We start from the raw sequence: 18,968 nt of genomic DNA, 5'->3' as shown, positions 1-18,968 counted from the left end.
CCATGATTCCTGCACAATCACCTCATGCACGTCTATCGTACACATTGCAGCCATATCTCAATCAAACTTTATAAAGTTTCAACGGTGCTGTGTGTTCGGAATATGGTTGTGTAATAGTATTCAGCCTTGTTCTATATTGTACTTATCTGTAACTGCTTACACCGACAAATTTGGGTTTCCCTGAGACTTTTCCATTATTTCTTGCAGAGTCCGAGGGATACGTTTTTCTATTTCTACGGCGAAGCGTCGCCAAAGTATGGACTGTATGCGATCAGGTACAAGCAATATAAAGCCCACTATTACACACAGGGAGCTGTTTATTCCGGTTCTAAGAACCACGACACAGATTGTCGACCCACGGACAATCCAACCGCCCATGATCCGCCATTGCTGTTTAATCTGGATGAAGATCAATCCGAAAGCTACAATCTAAGCAATAATCATAAGTACGCCTCAATCCTGAAAAGGATAAACGATATAAAGAAGGAGTTTGAAGCTGGGTTGGTTTGGGCAGAGAGTGAACTGAATAAACCAGATAAGGAAGATGTTGAACCGTGTTGTAAACCCGGATGTAGTCCATTTCCTACATGTTGTACTTGCACGTGACACAAAATCAACATCAGTATGGATACTGGAGATATATTACTCTGAAAAGATAAAACATAAAATGTGGGAAAATAGATAAAAACATGAATAAATAAAAAAATTGACCTTCTTTTGAAAATCTCTTTGATAGCAACTTCTAATAAATATAACGAACTTGCATTTCTTAGTATAGGATAAAGCCCGAGTACGAGGGCTCTTCTGGTATATAAAGTCCAACCCAACGATAAAATGTCGAGGCCGCAGGCCGAGACATTTTATCGTAGGGTTGGACTTTATACACCAGAAGAGCCCGAGTACGAGGGTTTTATCCGACTTAAAAGCTATCGCCCCGAACTGATATATTTTCGTTTTCAATGTGTTTACGTCAACCGTCCCCTTTGTCAATGTAACATGTTTAGGATATGAATTAAAATTTTTATTTGTGAAATAGCCTTCCAATGTAATGGAACATCCTATAAATGCCCTAGGGCACATTAGTTTATGTTTGTAGCACAGCAGATTTTTTGTTGCAGCTGGTTTCCGCTGTGTTACCAAATTTGAATATTAAAACGTACCAGATGTCTACAGAATATGACATGTTCACTTTTGATTGGACAGTACTTTACTACGGCGCTGTCATTCGTTTCTGGAATTTGGTGACCAAGGCTTTAAGAGTAGATAAAACACCCTGAATTGAGCACTCTGATTGGTCAATCAACAGTAGATAGTTTTTAACTATGTTTAATGAACAAGTGTCATTTCTTATCATTATGTTTACATATACGAAGAATCACTTTTTAAATTTCTTCATTAAGTCTACTTAATTTACCAAAAAGTATGTGTAGACCTTGTGAAATTTGTAAAATCATACAGAGATATGTTAGATAGTGTACTCTTTTAAAGCTAATTAAAGTTTGCCACCCAGGATATATGTATCTCCAATGCTTGACATGAAGTATTCTGTTACGTGTTTGAATGACATGTAAAAAAGATTATATTATGTAGGGAAGCCGTTCTAACATGGGGACATGTATAAATAGTACGCAATCATTAAAAGTGTTTCTTCTGATTAACAAGCAATCATTAAAATGTCAAGAGGTGGTATTTCAATGTAATTGATTCATTTTTATCTCACATCTATCGTTAACGACGCAACACATCCAGCGAATAAGTTCCACAAGTATTTGAGCTGTTTACCCTATGAACGGCGGAATCGATACATCAGAACGGAATCTGAGCGTTTTCATAAAAGATTTATCGTAACTTTGCAACCTTTTGTTTCTTGCTTCACTTTTTAAGAGAATTTTGCCTGCTTTAGATTAGCTATGCATTTCTCCTTCTCAGAGAAATCTTTGTACTAATTATATCACGTCTATTATTTTCTTGTCTGTTTCTTTTTCCATCTGTTAGCGCCTTTGAAATTTCGCTTATAGCAAGATGTTATTGACAGTGCTGTGGTTGGCAGATCAATGTGACAAATTGTAAATCCCATTCTTATTTTGTATATTACCATCGATTTTCTTGAATAAACAATCAATAAAAATATCTGTTTCTATGCGTATTTCGTAAGGAAATGTCTGATTAATATTCCTTTCAATTAATAATTAAAGCCCCGTTAGATGTATCTTTTTGAATTTTGTTTACCAAAAACATCTCATCCAATCTTCATAGAGATATTTTGAAAAAGCCATATTGTCGTGTCAGTGAAATGTCACTATTTCATTCCGTAGTGATGAATTTTACGGATGCAAATTCTGGTGCTTAATACATTTATACAAATATGTGTGGCAACCATATTTGATTTGCAACTCGAATATTATTTAGTTGTGGTAAAATCTAAGTAGTGCGTTCATTGCCAATATATACATGAAAAATGTTCTGTAGTCACGCTTCGATATGACGGTAAGCACTTTTACATGTTGCATTTAATTCAAACCATCTTATCGAAAAAAGAGGAAAAAAGATACAGCTAATTGATTGATTGATCGATTGATTAATTGATGCTGCAAAAATATATATTTTGCCGAAGGAGTATCATATTTTTTCCAATGAATTTGTCCTTCCAAAGTTAGTTTATGACTAGCCCCTTGATACTTATTGAAAAATCGAAGAAATCTACCAAGAAAACCTGTTGTTTTGAATGGCCAGTCTCGGTAGGCCTCTTTCCTACCGTTTTTATTTCGTATGTCAGTTATTTTACTCTCCAAAGCGTGTTAAAAGACCTACTATTCACTTTGCCAACACAGCATCTATACGTGCAAAATGCACTGCTGTTGTTTACATTGGAATTCTAGTCCGGACCAGAATCACTTGTGGACAATAATAACGATGCAGTCTACACGTGTACAGGCTAAGTTGACAAGCTCAAACTGTTTATCTAAACATGCTTTGGGAAGTAAAATATTAAAATGTGCTGAAATTAAAATATTAAAATGGAAACAAAAAAATCACCAAAAGTTACAGCTACTGGCCCTTTATCCTTCAGCGGTTGCTATGCAGTTCCTTTCCCTCCCACAGTGCACAGCGAACAAGTGACTTTTCATCACCAACTTGAAGGGTCATTTCAACCATGGCGGTAGTTTCGTACATAGGTGTGTTGTGCCTACTGCTCGTCGTCGCGACGTCAGTCGGCGAATTATCAAAGCCAAATATTGTGATCTTGTTTGCCGATGATGTTGGCTATGGTGATATTGGTTGCTATGGCCATCCGACGTCCTCGACACCACACATCGATAAGCTTGCATCGAGTGGGATGTTATTCACACAATTCTACGTAGGAAGTCCAGTCTGTAGTCCTTCGAGGTCAGTGTTTTCACGTGACGAGTCCCATGGTTTTGAAAGCTCTTTTTGTTTCCTAACGGTAGAGCCAAAAGGTCACTGCCTGTTAGAGCTTCAATTTTTCACGTTTCCGTGAACATTCGTTGATAAGTAATCCTTTCCCACTGTAGGGAACCCAATGGAAGTACCTTGGTGTAGTATGTGTAGTGGAGCAGTGCAGTGGGAGGGGCGCTTGACGTCGTCGGCCAATATCTATTGCAAAATGTTATGAACAAGAAAGAACGAAGATATTTCCTTATAATTTGTACCACTCTCGATTTTCATTATCGCTTTAGATGACACTTTGCTCGCCGAACAACATAAAGTAACACTTAATGTTACATAGTTTATTTTCAATTATGTATTTGCTAATTTATTTATTTATTGTCGACCTGACTGTTTGGTTATGTTTGTTAATGTTGACACTGTACTTCACAAGTGCCTATGGAATATGTCATCGTTTATAGTTTCATTTGACTGTGCTGCTTGTCAAAGCATCATATATCTAGTGCAATGGCCTGTAAAGTGTCTGTTTTCTTGTTCCAGGGCATCGTTACTGACAGGTCGACTGCCACCTCGAACAGGTGTGTACCCAGGTGTATTTCAAGCCAACATGACAGGTGGCCTCCCATTGAACGAAACAACTGTGGCAAAATTACTGCAAGAAGTTGGCTACCAGACTGGAATGATTGGGAAATGGCATCTTGGTGTTGGCAAGAATCAGAAGTACTTACCAACAAACTTTGGGTTTGAGTATTATCTTGGCATCCCATACACCCATGCTCAATGCCCATGTGTCACCTGTTTTTGGCCGAATGATCCCTGTTTGGTTAACTGCAAACCGTATTTCACTGGTTGTCCAATATTTCACAATAATGAAATCATCGAACAACCAGCAGATTTGCTCACTCTCAATGAGAAATATGCAACTGCGGCACAAAACTTCATCGCCGAACATTCCTCGCGAAATCAACCATTCTTCCTCTACTACGCATTCCAACATTGCCACGCTCCTCAGTTTGCGGGGAAGCAATTCCGCAATTCCACGCTGCGGGGAGTGTTTGGTGATTCCTTGGCTGAAATTGACTGGAGTGTGGGACAAGTTCTCGAGGAAATTAACAAACAAGGAATTGCAGACAATACTTTGATATTCTTCTCATCAGACAATGGGTGAGTACCCCCCCTCCCCCTTGATCTGGATTCATGCCGTAAGGCTACTTTATTAATACCACAAAACCACAACTTTGAGTGCTTAACACTTGGTTTGGTACATTGTACATTCTAAATTTATACAGCATTTGAAATGCAGGCCGTGACATTACTGTAAAATGTAACCAGTCAACTGAATATGTTCTCACTTTGTCAGGGTACGTTTCTCGTAGACTAGCTTTGCTCTTTCTTTCAACTTCCCCAGTGTCCAAGAACTACCAAAGCTGGTCATGGTAGTATTTTCCAAATTAAGCATTTTGAAAGTTATTTTTATCACATAGATATCAAAAAAATGTAAGGGTGACAGCAAGGATAGTTGATGACAGGAATCAAAACGGCTGTTTTCAAGAGTTGGATGTCACTCAGTTACAGGATTAAACTGCCATGATTACATCCTTGCTGAAAGCTAAGGCATACTACTGTTATACTTTTGTATTTTCGTACCAAAGGGCTTTCATTTTGACTGCTGCAAGTCAACACACCAATGTTTGTGTAATAACAGGTCATATTGTTTGCTTAATCTTTTAACCATGACAGCCCAAGTACCCAACACAAAGCTGAGGGGGGCGCGGCCGGTTTACTCAAGTGCGGGAAAGGTACAACGTATGAAGGTGGACAGCGAGTACCTGGTATTGCAGTATGGCCTGGTAAAATACCAGCTGGTGTCAGGACTGCTGAACTGGCCAGCACTATGGACCTGTTACCAACTCTAGTCAAACTCACTGGATCAGAGCTGCCAAACACTACATTGGATGGTTTTGATATCAGTTCTGTGCTGTTCAGTGGAGGAAAGGTACATAATGGTTGATTTATGTATTTCTGCAATGACATTCTGTGACATTCATAGGCCAAATATCCCAGGCTGTTCATTCGTCTAATTTTGAAACTTTTCAAGGGGCGTCTAGCAGAACAACAGTCAAGATTTATTAAAATCACGCAAAGATATCAAGTCTTTAAACTACTTTGTTCACAGTAGTACAATACCAGTCAATCAAAGACCATATTAGGGAAACAGTATTTAGACAGAGAATTCTTTATGAAATCAAGAAAACCAATGAAAAAAATAAAAGGCTGTGCTCACTCCTATATGACATCTATCTGGGTTGGATGATCATGCTGAAAAGTAGTAGCATTACGATCAGTAACATGTTAGTCAATGTGTTACATGACAGACACCTACGACAATGCAGAGACAGGTTATAGTATGTTTTGTCTGTGTTCTAAACTTGATACCAGCACTGCTCAGAAGATTTTTTGATTGAAAATCTCCATTTTTATGGCTATTGGTCAAGTCCACATGGGAAACTTCCATATTTTTCGAAGATAACTTTGTTTATCATAGAACATGAGAACTAGCCAGGACATTTGCTTATCAGGGACGCTTATTAGGTGATCCAGAGTACAATGTAAAATGAAATATTTCAGAAAATCATGTGTGGGACCATCAAAGTAATTTGCCTTTATTTGTCATAGATGTGAATCATCTAGAATTATGATGAATGTGTTTGTCTTTTCAGAGCCAGCGGGACACATTTTTCTTCTATCCACAAAACCCTAGGCATGACATTGGTGTGTATGCAGTACGCTATCAGCAGTACAAGGCACATTTCTACACAGAGGGAGCATCAGAATGTGGCAGAGACAACCACGATGTGGACTGTCGTCCATCGGCGAAACTGACGAAGCACAACCCTCCTCTGCTCTTCAATCTGAACCAAGATCCGTCTGAGTTGTACAATCTGAACACAGACAAACAGTACACAGATATTTTGAACCACATAACCCAGATTTACAAACATCATGTTGAGACCATGGACTGGACTCAGAGTGAGATCCTCAAACCCACTGATCCGTATGTGGAGCCGTGCTGTACTCCGGGCTGTGAACCATTTCCATCATGTTGCCAATGCCATCGTTCAAATCCCTACTCAATGCCAAGCCCACACGTACTACAAATACCGTGAATTCCGTTCTTAATTTCACCTGATAATAATTTTCACCTAGGCCAAGGAACATAGATGTTTAGTTCAAGAAGTGTATGGTCATGACTTTCAGTCACCCCAAATATGATTGCATTGGTCTACCTAGAGAAATTTTGGTAAGACACTTGGGAATCCAGAGTATCTTTACAAACTTTCTGTATTGCCAAAATTATGTTGACAATGAGAACATTCCTCAATACAGATAATATTCAAATATTTACACAGGTGTTGACATGTACATATTCTTATAACCAATGCTTCAGTTTCCATTGTCTCTCAATGACACTTCAGCATCTCTACACATTAAGGCCTTAAATAATTGCAATTGCAAATAAGGCAGTTTATGAATTTACAATTTATCTAGAATCTCAGACTGTACAGAAACAGAGTTTACCAGCTGACGACACCAACAAAATAATACAAGATGTTCCAGATGATGCCTCAGTAGGAATTATGCAACAATAATCCGAGTGAGTCTAGCAGCACAATAGTGGCAAATTAGCTGTATTTGTAACTTGTGTTTGGTATATGGAGTATGCAGATATCAAAGTTTGACCAATTCACTACCATGAGCGTATGGATCAGTAGTTTTTATCACAAAGCGCATGGCTTGTTGTGAACAAGTGAATTATTGACCTTTTACTTAAAAAGATGTTTACTGATAGGGATAGTGAAAAAAGGTAGGCTAGGTATTTATGTTACAGCAGATGGACTTGTAGATCTTGAAACAATGTGCACACCTCTGTGTGTGTGTGTGTATTATGTGTATGAATATGTGTACACATACATACTGACACACATACGACATGTATAGGTATTAAAAATTTGGTTACCAAGTATAAAGAGAATCTGCATTGTAGAATCATAGAAAGGCCGTCATAAGACACTTGAAAAACTAAAAATATCCATGAAGGCAATTTTAGCCATATTTCCATTGATTTTAACACATTCATACTGGGAACAATAACATCTGCTGCGGTATCTGAGCAATTTGAAATATTCTTGATGGGAATAGCCATTGAGCAATAAGAGGGTTTTTATGTTGTTTTTTTAGTTTTTCATTTGGACTGGATATATTTCATATTTATGTATAATTGTGCATTAATGACCAGGGGAATCACAGTGTCCCCATGTCAAGGTTTTGCTTGGACCAGAATCGCTTCTGTCAGTGCTGTGATATGTAAATGATATGCAAATGATGAGCGATTCATACATATGGGAAACACAGACTACCAGAACTAAAAAAAATGACCATATTGGACACATGGATATACATGTAGTTTATGAGATTCATTGTATTGGCAGACTTTGGAATGTGCAATATGACACATTTACAGCTACAAATAAAAGTCGCCTCATAAAAATTAAACTGTCTGCCTGATTGCTATTGGTGAGGGTTTGGTGATTTGCTGGAAGAGGAAGTATGAACGAAACTCTGTTGAGATATGATTAGTTTGGTTGTAGGTTAAAGTTTAACTGTATGCTATTTTTTTAATGCTACTGCTTTCTCATGTCAGAAACACAAGAGTTTAAATTAGTTAATACCCAAATTTCTGTTACAGCTTGTTTTTACCAAATTTTAATTCTGAAAAATTGTCCAAAAAATTGCCAACACAAGTCAATTGTAGTGGTGCATGTAGTTTCTATTCTTGTATTTTTCAAAATACAGAAATAATTAGATTTTTCATAACATACCCTTTGATATATGAGAGGAAGCTAAATACTGTACATGAAGTTGTACGGTTTATACATGCAAAGCTCAAAATGTCTGCACCAACCAAATATTATCCTCAACAGCCCATGGACTCTGAGTGGAGTGTAGATTTCACAAAAAGGAATTGAAACTGGATTGAATCAGTTTGTAGACATTGTAGAGAATGTTCATTAGCTTTACACTATTCCAGAACATAATGATCTTTCATAACAGAAAATAAATTTCTTTGTCACAATTGTTCTGTTTTTCCTATCTATCATATTTTGTTCAGTCTGTGGCTTTGTGTACATAGTTTCTTGTTTTACCCTTGCTGTCATGTTTCTGTACTTCTTAACTTAGCATTAATGAGCTTCAGTTCTCTGTGATGTACTTCAGTCTTTCTCTCACAGCAACTTAGGGAGTGTATTTGTGTTATTCAATTATAACGGTAAGAGTCAGCCAACCAATTGGATAACAGCTTCCGAGATGCTGCACATTAGCCCCAACAAAATTGTAAAGTCGATGAAGGTAAAGTTGGATGACTTAGGTGGTCCGATGTCACCTGACTAGTGTAGTCATGTGATGCGGCTGTCTACTGCTGTCACATGAACTCAAATACCTCCATGAACTGGAGCACTGCGCTGATGAAGTCCCGTCCAGCCAAGGGAAATCAGCCCAGGAAAATTACCGCGTGCTGCATCTAGAGGGTGGTTACAAAATTTACGAGCGTGACATGTAACAGAGAAAACAATCACTAGTTCTTTTGTTTAAAGTCAATGTAAACAACTCTCCAGAGCTGCAGAGAGTGACCCGCCCCTCGAGTACACTGCATCAAGTTACAATGTTCTTGTCGCGGACCGTGACCATTTTTTGCACGACAGTTTTGATTTTACTCTCTCAAACCCTATGTACTTTTGGTAGCGTTCCTAATGTCGTGATATTATTTGCTGATGACCTTGGCTATGGCGATCTCGGATGCTATGGTCACCCGACGAGCCATACCCCAAACATTGACAACTTGGCTGTAAATGGTCTTCGCTTTACGCAGTTCTATTCCGCCAATCCACTCTGTAGTCCATCGCGGTAAGTAATGTATGCACAATTTTCCCGTTTTGGATATACCAAGTGTTTTTAACAAATTCGCTCAATTAGTTAGGGTCAGGCTCAGACTTAATGAATGCCTAGTGTAGTGTTTGGCCGTTATTTATCCAAATCATAGAGGTAGCTCTCTACTACCTCCATGTCTGAATCAACCACAGTCGCTCGAGAGTTATTCAGCTCTGGGACTAGTCGCCCCATAGACGAGTATACAGAGGTATTTCTCGCTTCTGTATACTCGTCTATGGGGCGACTAGTCCCAGAGCTGAATAACTCTCGAGCGACTGTGGAATCAACAAGAGGTTTCATGCTACCAAGGAAGTTACCAAATATTCTGAATCATGGTACTCACTCTCCCTTTGCGTTGTGAACATGTGGAATACTTTACCATGCCTTCTTATCCATTCCAATTGCCATGGCGAGTCTCAAAACCCGGACCGAGACGAGTCGAGACGAGACCATAATGACCCCTCAGGCCAGGCGTTGTAAATACATCATATATACAATACTACAGAAAGCTTGCAGTTTGTTGAGAGTGTCAAAGATCGATGCACAAAGCAAGAGATAGCACAATCAACGATTGGAACAACTGAAAAAAGATTTGTTGAGGTTTTTTCAACTTGAGTTCAAGGCGAGCTCGAAACATGCGAACTGCGATGCGACGTCGGCATTTTGGCCTAAGCGATAAGCGCCAGATTCAGATTCTACTATGATATCTACTGTGAATTCAAAATAGGTAACCTTGTATTAGAAACATACATACAGGAGATTTAAGTAATCATTTTTTAGAAATTAGATTCACCATTTATAAACACATTATAGGAAAGTAAACTGGGAGCTCATAGGTTTAATTTTATGCCGTGGCTATTGACAGGCGCCTGTCAATAGACAAAAGTTGGCTATTGACACGCGGGACTTTTTTAGCCAAATTTTACCGGATTTTAGCGAAATAAACTTCCTCATGCTTCTCAGAATGTTTTCCTCTGCCATTTTGTTCGTAAGAATGAACAAAGTCGTCGTCCACGGTTCTTTTAATTGCAAAGGAAAAGCCGAAATATGAGGATAAGAGCACAGTTGCGAGTGGAGTGATACGTACCGGCCGCCGCGTATTCTATGCATAGTACGCGGCCGGTACGTATCACTCCACTCGCAACTGTGGATAAGAGGTAATGCTATTGCAATTGGAGAGTCAGGAATTTCTCCTGAATGGCATCATCTTTTAAGAATAGTTCTGAGAATAATGTTATAAAGTAAACAAAACGTTTATTAGGTAAAAAAATCAATTTGTGGGGGCAAGGCGACTTTGCTTCCCCTGCAAACCTATTTGTCAAGTATAGATTCATATTGAAAACTTTTTTGCACATTGAAAAGGAAAGACATGATATTGAAAGTGATAGCAATGTTTACTACGATGTTTTAAGCGAGAAAATTTTTTTACCAAAATGTTTTAATTTCCGGGTACAGTTTTGTCGTACCCAAGGTCATAGGCTTTACTATACCATGGAAGCAGCACACCAGTGCTGACCCGAACTGGAGGTCAAGGTTAAAATGTCGGCTCCCCGTGTTGAGACTCCTTGTATCTTTCTCTCTGGCTCTTGCCTCGCGCCGTTCTAGGCCGTGAAGTTACGCTTCGGGTGCATTTTGCTTGCTATTTTGGATTAGCTGACGAAGCTTTAGAATGTTGTCACCATCGTAATAGTCGTTTCTCAATGCAGGCATGCGGAGTTATGTCGAAAGCGACCAAGCTGTCAATGTCGCGGCCATCGGAAATCACGATGCCTGTCATGACAGTTCTCTGACGTGAACTACTAAGATTTTCCGACTTTTACAATGCAAAACGGACCTCATCATCACTAAAGGGTGGCATTGTACCAAATAAGTATCACCAATCGGCAAAAATACGCGTATGCACAGTATGCAGGACCGTGGTTATGCTAGAGTGACACGGTGAACGCGTACGACGTACCGTGCGTGACGGCTTTCGCTAGCATTGCAAAATATTGATTTTCCGACGTATTAGAACTTATTTTGTAATTACTACATGGCAGAACAATGTGTTCTTCATTTACGTGGAAGAAGAGCAGTTTATTTCACTAAAATGTGGTGAATTATGAAGAAAAACGTCCCGCGTGTCAATAGCCAACTTTTGTCGGCACCTACAGTGGCTCTGCACCATTTTTCTACATTACCGATACTATAGTACATGTATGTTATGTGTGTGGAATCTGAGGCAGCCTCAGATTGAGATTCAAATTCAGAGAACTATGTAACCACTGACTAGTAGAATGTACGAAAATGAACAAGCATTAGGCCCTAGTCGATGGTAGGGGTGGGATATCACTTCTTTGACTAAGGCAGAAGTGGATCAACGTCCTTTTTTCCCGTGGCATTGGTACAGATGCTGCCTTTGTGCAAAAAAACCCGTAACTTTTCTATCAGTAAGATAGGAGGTCTTTTGGTCTCGTCTCGACTCGTCTCGGTCCGGGTTTTCTGACTCGCCCAATTACCATTGACTTGAGAAGGGCCTTATCAGAATTAACTGAATGAACATAATTATAGCAATATAAAATGTATTATGTCCACCCTCTCTGGACAGACAATGGCATGGTTGCAGTGTCTGAAAGATATGTTATATTTACTGTACTTCTGGCAATAATATTTTTTCAATTTATTTCTCTTCAGTGATAGTCAGTAATTTTGCTTTGTACGGGACCATGGTGCGAGTAAAGCAAAAACTAGTAGAATTCAAACTTTAGTGCAAGTCCATGATCATACTATGGACTGGAGTATCTAGTGATTGGATACAGCTATCTCACAGTTCAAGTGGATGATAATTAACTGAAAAGTTATATGTTTGATAACTGAAAAAATGAATATGTAATTCACATTTTTGCTGAAAATCATGACATTTATAGCTTTTTTATTTTTACAAAGGGCATCACTACTGACAGGAAGATTACCACCGAGGACAGGGGTGTGGCCGGGAGTGTTTCTGCCAGAATCAACTGGCGGACTTCCACACAATGAAACCACCCTGGCTCAGATCTTGAAAGGAAAGGGGTATGCCACGGCAATAGTCGGAAAATGGCATTTGGGCATCGGCAGAAATCAGGAATACTTACCCATACATTATGGATTTGACAGCTACTATGGAATTCCCTACTCTCAAGATTTCTGTCCGTGTCTGAAGTGCTTTTATCCAAATGACCCGTGTTTTAATCAATGTGACCTCTACTACACGGGCTGTCCGCTTTTCAAGGATGATAAAATCATAGAGCAGCCGACAGACTTCACAAAGCTGGAGGACAAATACATCGAACACGCTACAAATTTCATAGCATCCAGTGCGTCTAAGGGAACACCCTTCTTCTTATATTATGCATTCAATCATGTTCACCATCCACAGTTTGCCGGTAAACGGTATCGGAACTCCACCTCACGGGGTACATTTGGCGATTCACTGGCTGAGCTAGACAATGGGGTTGGTATGGTCATGCAACAACTCCAGAAGAGTGGCGTTGAGGGCAACACCTTGGTTATTTTCACTTCTGACAATGGGTGAGTAAGTTTTCATGAAACAGACTATTTTAACCATGGAGGCAGGCATACTGGTTCTCCATGCAGGTAAATTCCATGGATACGATTTTCTCAGAAATAAACACCCAGCTTCAATACAGATAATTCATCTATAATTCATAGAGACTATTGAAAAGCACAAGTCACGTGACCAATTTGTGGAATCAAAAGTAGAAGATGTTGCAATATCTCATTTGATTGACATCAATATAAGGGTTATGTGTGTTGTACTTCATAGGAAGATATGCATAAAGCAGACTATACATATGCAATCTATAATATGCATGCTATTTTTGAGTTTAATCCACATTTGTAGCATATGGCTGCATCTTCCACCGAATATAATGCTACGAACCTGCTGTACAATTGAAAATTTGTGAAAATGTTCAAAATGTCATTCTCTCACAAATTATACCAAATTGGCAGAGTCTATTGCGTCTTTCGATGAGGGATGAAAGGTGAAACTGCTCCTATATGACGTTTTATGGATACTCACCATCGGAAGACTTTGTGGCACATTCTGCTGAAAATGATTTACTCTAATTAACACATGTAGGATGAGCAATTTTAGGTCATCAATTTTTGAAAAATTCTTTTCCTGGAAAGTGAGTAAAAAATTTCATAAGATATGAAAATCTCTGTTAAAAGAGACCCTGTAGTGCAGGATATGCAAAGAACAAAGAGACACAAGATATTACAAAATCACCAAAATGTACTGCCAACTTTTTTGTATGAAACATATAATACCTTAAAGCAAAGGTAACGCCTTTTAGTCAACTCCCATTTAAGAAAGGGAATGAATTCAGACATAGTTACATTGTGGATATATCCTGGCAAAAGAAATTAGGTTTTATTTCTGGAAACAAAAGCAAAACATATTTCTACAGATCAAGGCATACTATGTCAGTTCCTTATTTAGAATGCACATGTGTATGCAGTGTCATCCTTTTAATAGAGTATGTTTGTTTGCAAAATCTTTCCACCATTTTGGATGTCAAAAGAAGTATATAAATTGATTTTGAAATACTGTACGTAATTCACATTCTGAATATCAACTTCAATGAACTGCAGTTCGTCATTAATTTATGATCAGATACAATTGGAAAGTATGTAGAACCCTGATGTAAGTTAGATATACGGCGTACATGTAGCAGTGGCTTTGATATGATTACTTTATCTTTCCAGAGATCTTATTAAATGACTGACCCAATGATTGAGTCATATAAATCACCGTTGTCCAGAGGTCATCTTACCTGGTTGACCCTATGATTGAGCCATATACCCGCCGGTATATCATCTTTGACCAATGGTCATCTTACCTGGTTGACCCGATAATTGAGACATATATATAATTCCCCAGAATAAAATCTGCACATTTAATTTGCACCTAGCCACAATGTATGTGACATGTATTATACTAGGGACAGCAATTTACTTCAAATTGAGCCACTGTAAACATGAAACAAGTAAGAAGATGGTGCCATTAACTTTTAAGCCAGTGAACTTCAAGGGGTGAAAAAGAGCAAAACAAACTCTGCTGTTGATGTAATCATGGTTGTGAAGTTTCCAAGCTACTTTATTTTTGTAAAAGCTTGGCTGAAGTTTTAACAGGTGTATTCTGCCCACACAGACTGCAATTGTTTTCAACCATATACTTCATCAATAATACCAACTAAACATAAATGTCATCATACATTGCAGTCAATGAAATCACTAATTCTTTGTGTTTCTCTCAAAAGACCAAGTCTTCGAAATGAAAACCGCGGTGGAAATGGAGGTCTGCTGAAGTGCGGTAAAGGTACAACCTATGAGGGTGGTCAGCGTGTTCCGGCTATTGCGTACTGGCCTGGTAAAATACAACCTGGCAAAACAATGGAATTGACCAGTACGTTGGATTTGCTACCAACTATAGCCAACCTTGTCAATGGAACGCTACCAAATGTGACTCTGGATGGAGTAGATATTGGTCCTGTGCTTTTTGAGAAGGGAAAGGTAAGATGGTGTTCGAATAAAGTTGGAATTGAGTTCCTTTATGGCAGTCATTTTTGTTGCTGACATATGCACGTACTGTTTGTTGTGGCAGTGAATGTTACAGGATCAACAGAACTGTGATATTTGTTTTCACCAAGATAATATTCGTTTCATGTATGCAATATAATACCATGGCCAACAGGAACTCAACAGACTTGAATATTAATCAACGTTAAAGAGCTATGATATATGCTAAGGGTCCTACAGGCTATGACAGATGTCATACGGTAAACTGGAGAACAGTGTAGTTTTCAAAGATATGCTGCTCATTTACTGAATTAATTTTCAATATTCTTTTAAATAATTTTTGTAGATCCTCACTCTAATCATACATGATGAGTATGTTTCACGTTTTTCATTATTTCAGAGCAAAAGGGATACCTTCTTCTACATATTTGCCTACGCTGATCCAAAGTACCCGATTTATGCCGTGAGACACAAGCAGTACAAAGCACACTACTACACAGAAGGGAGCAGCAACTGTGATTTCACCCACGACCTGGACTGCCGTCCCACCGCCAATCGTACCGCACACAACCCACCTCTACTGTACGACCTCAACTCTGACCCATCAGAGCAGTATGATTTGAGTTCCGATCCAAACTATGCCAGCGTTTTGAAGGAACTCGACGAAATCAGGCGGAAGTTTGCAGCAGAACTGGACTGGGCTCCGGCTGAGATTCTCAAGCCATCTGATCCTAACGTTGAACCCTGCTGTAATCCAGGATGTTCACCCAGACCCTCATGTTGTCATTGTTAGCGAAATCATAAAATTTTTTTTTCTAGGATTTATGGTAAAACATACTGTGTACAGGGATTCTGCTATCTCTGTATGGTACATTCTTGTGCTACTCAAGTCTGCTAGGTCAGAAAGGAATAAGAATTGTTTGTTTAAAACTATGGAAAAGAATGTCACAATTTGAGTGCGTATGAATCAATTTGTGAAAAATCCCATGATTGGAGTCATAAACAACTGAAGTTACCTTGCGTAACATGACACCATATCCAGTACACAACAACACTGTAATATTACCATTTTCCACAATGGGAGACTATTCTTCTCCAGGACTCAATTGCCATACTCAATGTTCTTTTATCTTGTCTGCATCTCATTAGACAATCACCGTTAACAGAGTCATATTGTAATTCACACTTTTTAGAAAAATTGTAAATGAAATCATGGACAAAAGGATTCGAAGTGTAGGTTGTAGCCGTTTGTTCTAAAAATTCCAACATAATAAATAAATGTAAAGATAGGCAGAAAGTATCAAAGTACTGTGGAGCCAGGTAAAATCAAAATGTTGTTTTGCAGTTTCCTATTCAACTGTAGTTAATTTCCAAAGTTGCTTACATGTAAAAACATTCTTCAAAATCACATACAAAATACCTCCTCATTGCTTTTTTTTTCCCAAGTGCTTGTAATTAGTAGTTGTGTTCTCGACGTTTTTTATAACATCATGGATGTGTAATTTTACTGATTGAAAACAGTCCCTCTGGTACATTTGAATAATTACGTGCCTTTTACAGTTTCTAAAACCTGGACAGGTAGATTGTACCTGGCTTGTAAGTTTTTCATTTTGCCATGATGATTGTTATTCCAGAAGAACTAGCGCAAAGTGGTCATGGTGTTTGTTCAGAGAAATTCCTTAAAGTACTTAACTGGACTTTAACAGACATAACAAGATCACAATCTTTAAAAAGTACTTTTGTCAATAAAAATTATGAAGTTACAAGATTTCATGTAGCACTTAACTTCTTCAATCATCTTGGTCACATAAATTGGATTGGTATTAGAATAGCCCACTACTCGCATGGTGTAAAGCTCGCAGGAACATAAACCATATTTTACTTGATCGTAATCACTATTGTGAGATCACACCATCATCAACACCACATTTGCTAGACTAAGTTTATTCCTTTATTTGGTAAGACTTACTAAGACCTTAGACAGGGTAGGATTAGATTGGTAACCAAGACCTTGTTGTCTGGGATTTGTTTTAAAAGATAACTCAAATTTATGGTCATCCTTTTCTAGATACATATAAATCTCCCAGGCTGCTGTAAAAGTGTCAGGATGGACTGTACTGCCAGGTAGCCAGTGTGTTTCAATAAACAATCACGGGGGCTACAGTGCAACATTTCTTCACTATCAAAAATACTTCAGCTGACATGTAGTTCTCTCAAAAGGCTGTCGCTTATCACCAATTTCTGTGCAAACATCTCAATAAACCAATATGTGTGTGTATGATGCAATTTCTGAGATGAGACCCTTTTGAGGAGTTGCATGTTGCCTTTAAGTTTCATTTAGTACTAATTTGGTGACCCACCATTTCTGAGTGACAACACTGGTTTACACGCATGATGAACCAAATGTGACTAGTCTATGGTAACTTACAGGTCATATGATGCAGATACATGTGTGACCTGGCTGTGAAATGAGTGTACCTATGATTCGACAAAATTGCAGTGGGGACCAAGATAGAATTGAAAGTTTCATCACTTGAACCACTGTAAAATAATCCATATTATGGTGAAATGATATGCTGACTTGAATTGTAAAGAATGATGATGTCCCTCTTGTGCCATTTGTTTTAACAAGAGTAACCAATAATATTTCCACTTTTTCATAGACAGTAGAAGCAAGACTGGCCATACTTTTTTCAGCTTTCATATCTTTGTGTTATGTTAAAATCATTATTCAACCAAGGCAACGACATATGCAAAGTCTAGAAATTGAAATCATCGTGCTGGCCATACTGACAATGTTCAGTGAGACTGAAGAATATGGAGCCCGTGTTAAGCTTTGGTACAATTCAACATTATCCTAAGGAGTATCTTTGTATCTATTCATTATTAAAGGCACCCTCATTCAAGCACAGATTTCAACCACAGTGGATGATATCATCCAGCATTCTATAGGTCTCGCCAATAATTCCCTCCCTACTGCGCAGAGGAAGTTGACATCTTTTTCTCATTCCATTTAGATATTGGTATCGAAATTGGTCTTTTAAGTTCTTAGGTGTTTACGACGAAAATTTTCCCTGCTATAGCAGACTACTGGTACTGTTTGTGAATTTATGAATTACACTGTGTACTGCACGACACTCAAAAAAGATCTAACTCAAATTTCTATGGTCGCTATATGCTTCTTCTGTACATAACTTGAAGCTTGTCAGAAGTTTGAATACCATTTCATAAGGATTTGTGCACCTGTTACAAGCCATACAAACGAGGAATTACGGGAAATGCTGGCATGTTTATTTGACCAAAACAATGGACATCAATAAGGGTAGAACAGTGTGGTGCCAGTATCTACTGAATCCTGGTGTTTCTGCAGAGAACCAAATATACAACTACTCATACTACTATAAATGTGAAGTTTAGGCCAATGTTAAAATCACATTGATACACAGAAAATGTGCATGGGGGTTCAGAAAAGTATATTTTCCTCAAATTTGTGTATTCACAAAGTATGAACTTGCAATTTGTAGAAGAGTATGACATCAAAGGAGGTGCCCCTTTAAACAAATCCATAGATTGGTTTAACAATGTAACATAAAGAGTTGGATAACCTTGCGAGATTCCTGTGGGTAACCTAGGAGAATTAGCCTGCCCAGGTGGCTTAATTGAAATGTCCGGCAAAGAGCACTTGGAATGCAGGTATGTTTTCACCTATTACCCACGTAATCTAAATAAATGCTGACAAGCCAGTTGCCAGTTTAAAGGTACATGCATTTCCCAAGAACATTGATAGGGACAAAGGAATACAAATGTGAACAGCCGTGAAGTTGCATAATCTTTGAACTGATTTATTGAGTTTACAGGTCTCCACAGACATAGAACAGTTGTCTGTTTGCATAAAGCTGGTTTTTTTTTTAAATCAGTATTAAGACAAGCCAGAACTCGACAAAAGTTGCAGTGTCTGCTGGTTGCCAAGGGAGGCACACGTAGAGTCAGGGGAGATTTTAAAATTGGTT

General features: G+C 38.4%; 2 protein-coding genes across 2 annotated transcripts; both read left to right on the top strand.

Moving 5' to 3' along the window:
* The first annotated feature begins 3,126 nt into the window (after window positions 1-3,126).
* Window positions 3,127-8,544, top strand: LOC139149526 (arylsulfatase A-like). The gene is made up of 4 exons (XM_070721326.1): window positions 3,127-3,387; window positions 3,949-4,572; window positions 5,149-5,404; window positions 6,129-8,544. The coding sequence occupies exons 1-4, from the start codon at window positions 3,155-3,157 to the stop codon at window positions 6,573-6,575; spliced, it is 1,560 nt and encodes a 519-aa protein (XP_070577427.1). The 5' UTR covers window positions 3,127-3,154; the 3' UTR covers window positions 6,576-8,544.
* A 289-nt stretch (window positions 8,545-8,833) lies between these two features.
* LOC139149527 (arylsulfatase A-like) lies at window positions 8,834-16,729 on the top strand. The gene is made up of 4 exons (XM_070721327.1): window positions 8,834-9,369; window positions 12,319-12,942; window positions 14,700-14,952; window positions 15,359-16,729. Exons 1-4 carry the CDS (start codon window positions 9,128-9,130, stop codon window positions 15,749-15,751), a joined length of 1,512 nt encoding a protein of 503 aa, XP_070577428.1. The 5' UTR covers window positions 8,834-9,127; the 3' UTR covers window positions 15,752-16,729.
* The last annotated feature ends 2,239 nt before the right edge of the window (window positions 16,730-18,968 follow it).

This window comes from Ptychodera flava, chromosome 14, assembly GCF_041260155.1.
Source record: "Ptychodera flava strain L36383 chromosome 14, AS_Pfla_20210202, whole genome shotgun sequence".
Taxonomy (NCBI): Eukaryota; Metazoa; Hemichordata; class Enteropneusta; family Ptychoderidae; genus Ptychodera; species Ptychodera flava.
Note: the sequence above shows the minus strand (reverse complement) of the source record. Positions and strands in the feature narration are given on the sequence as shown.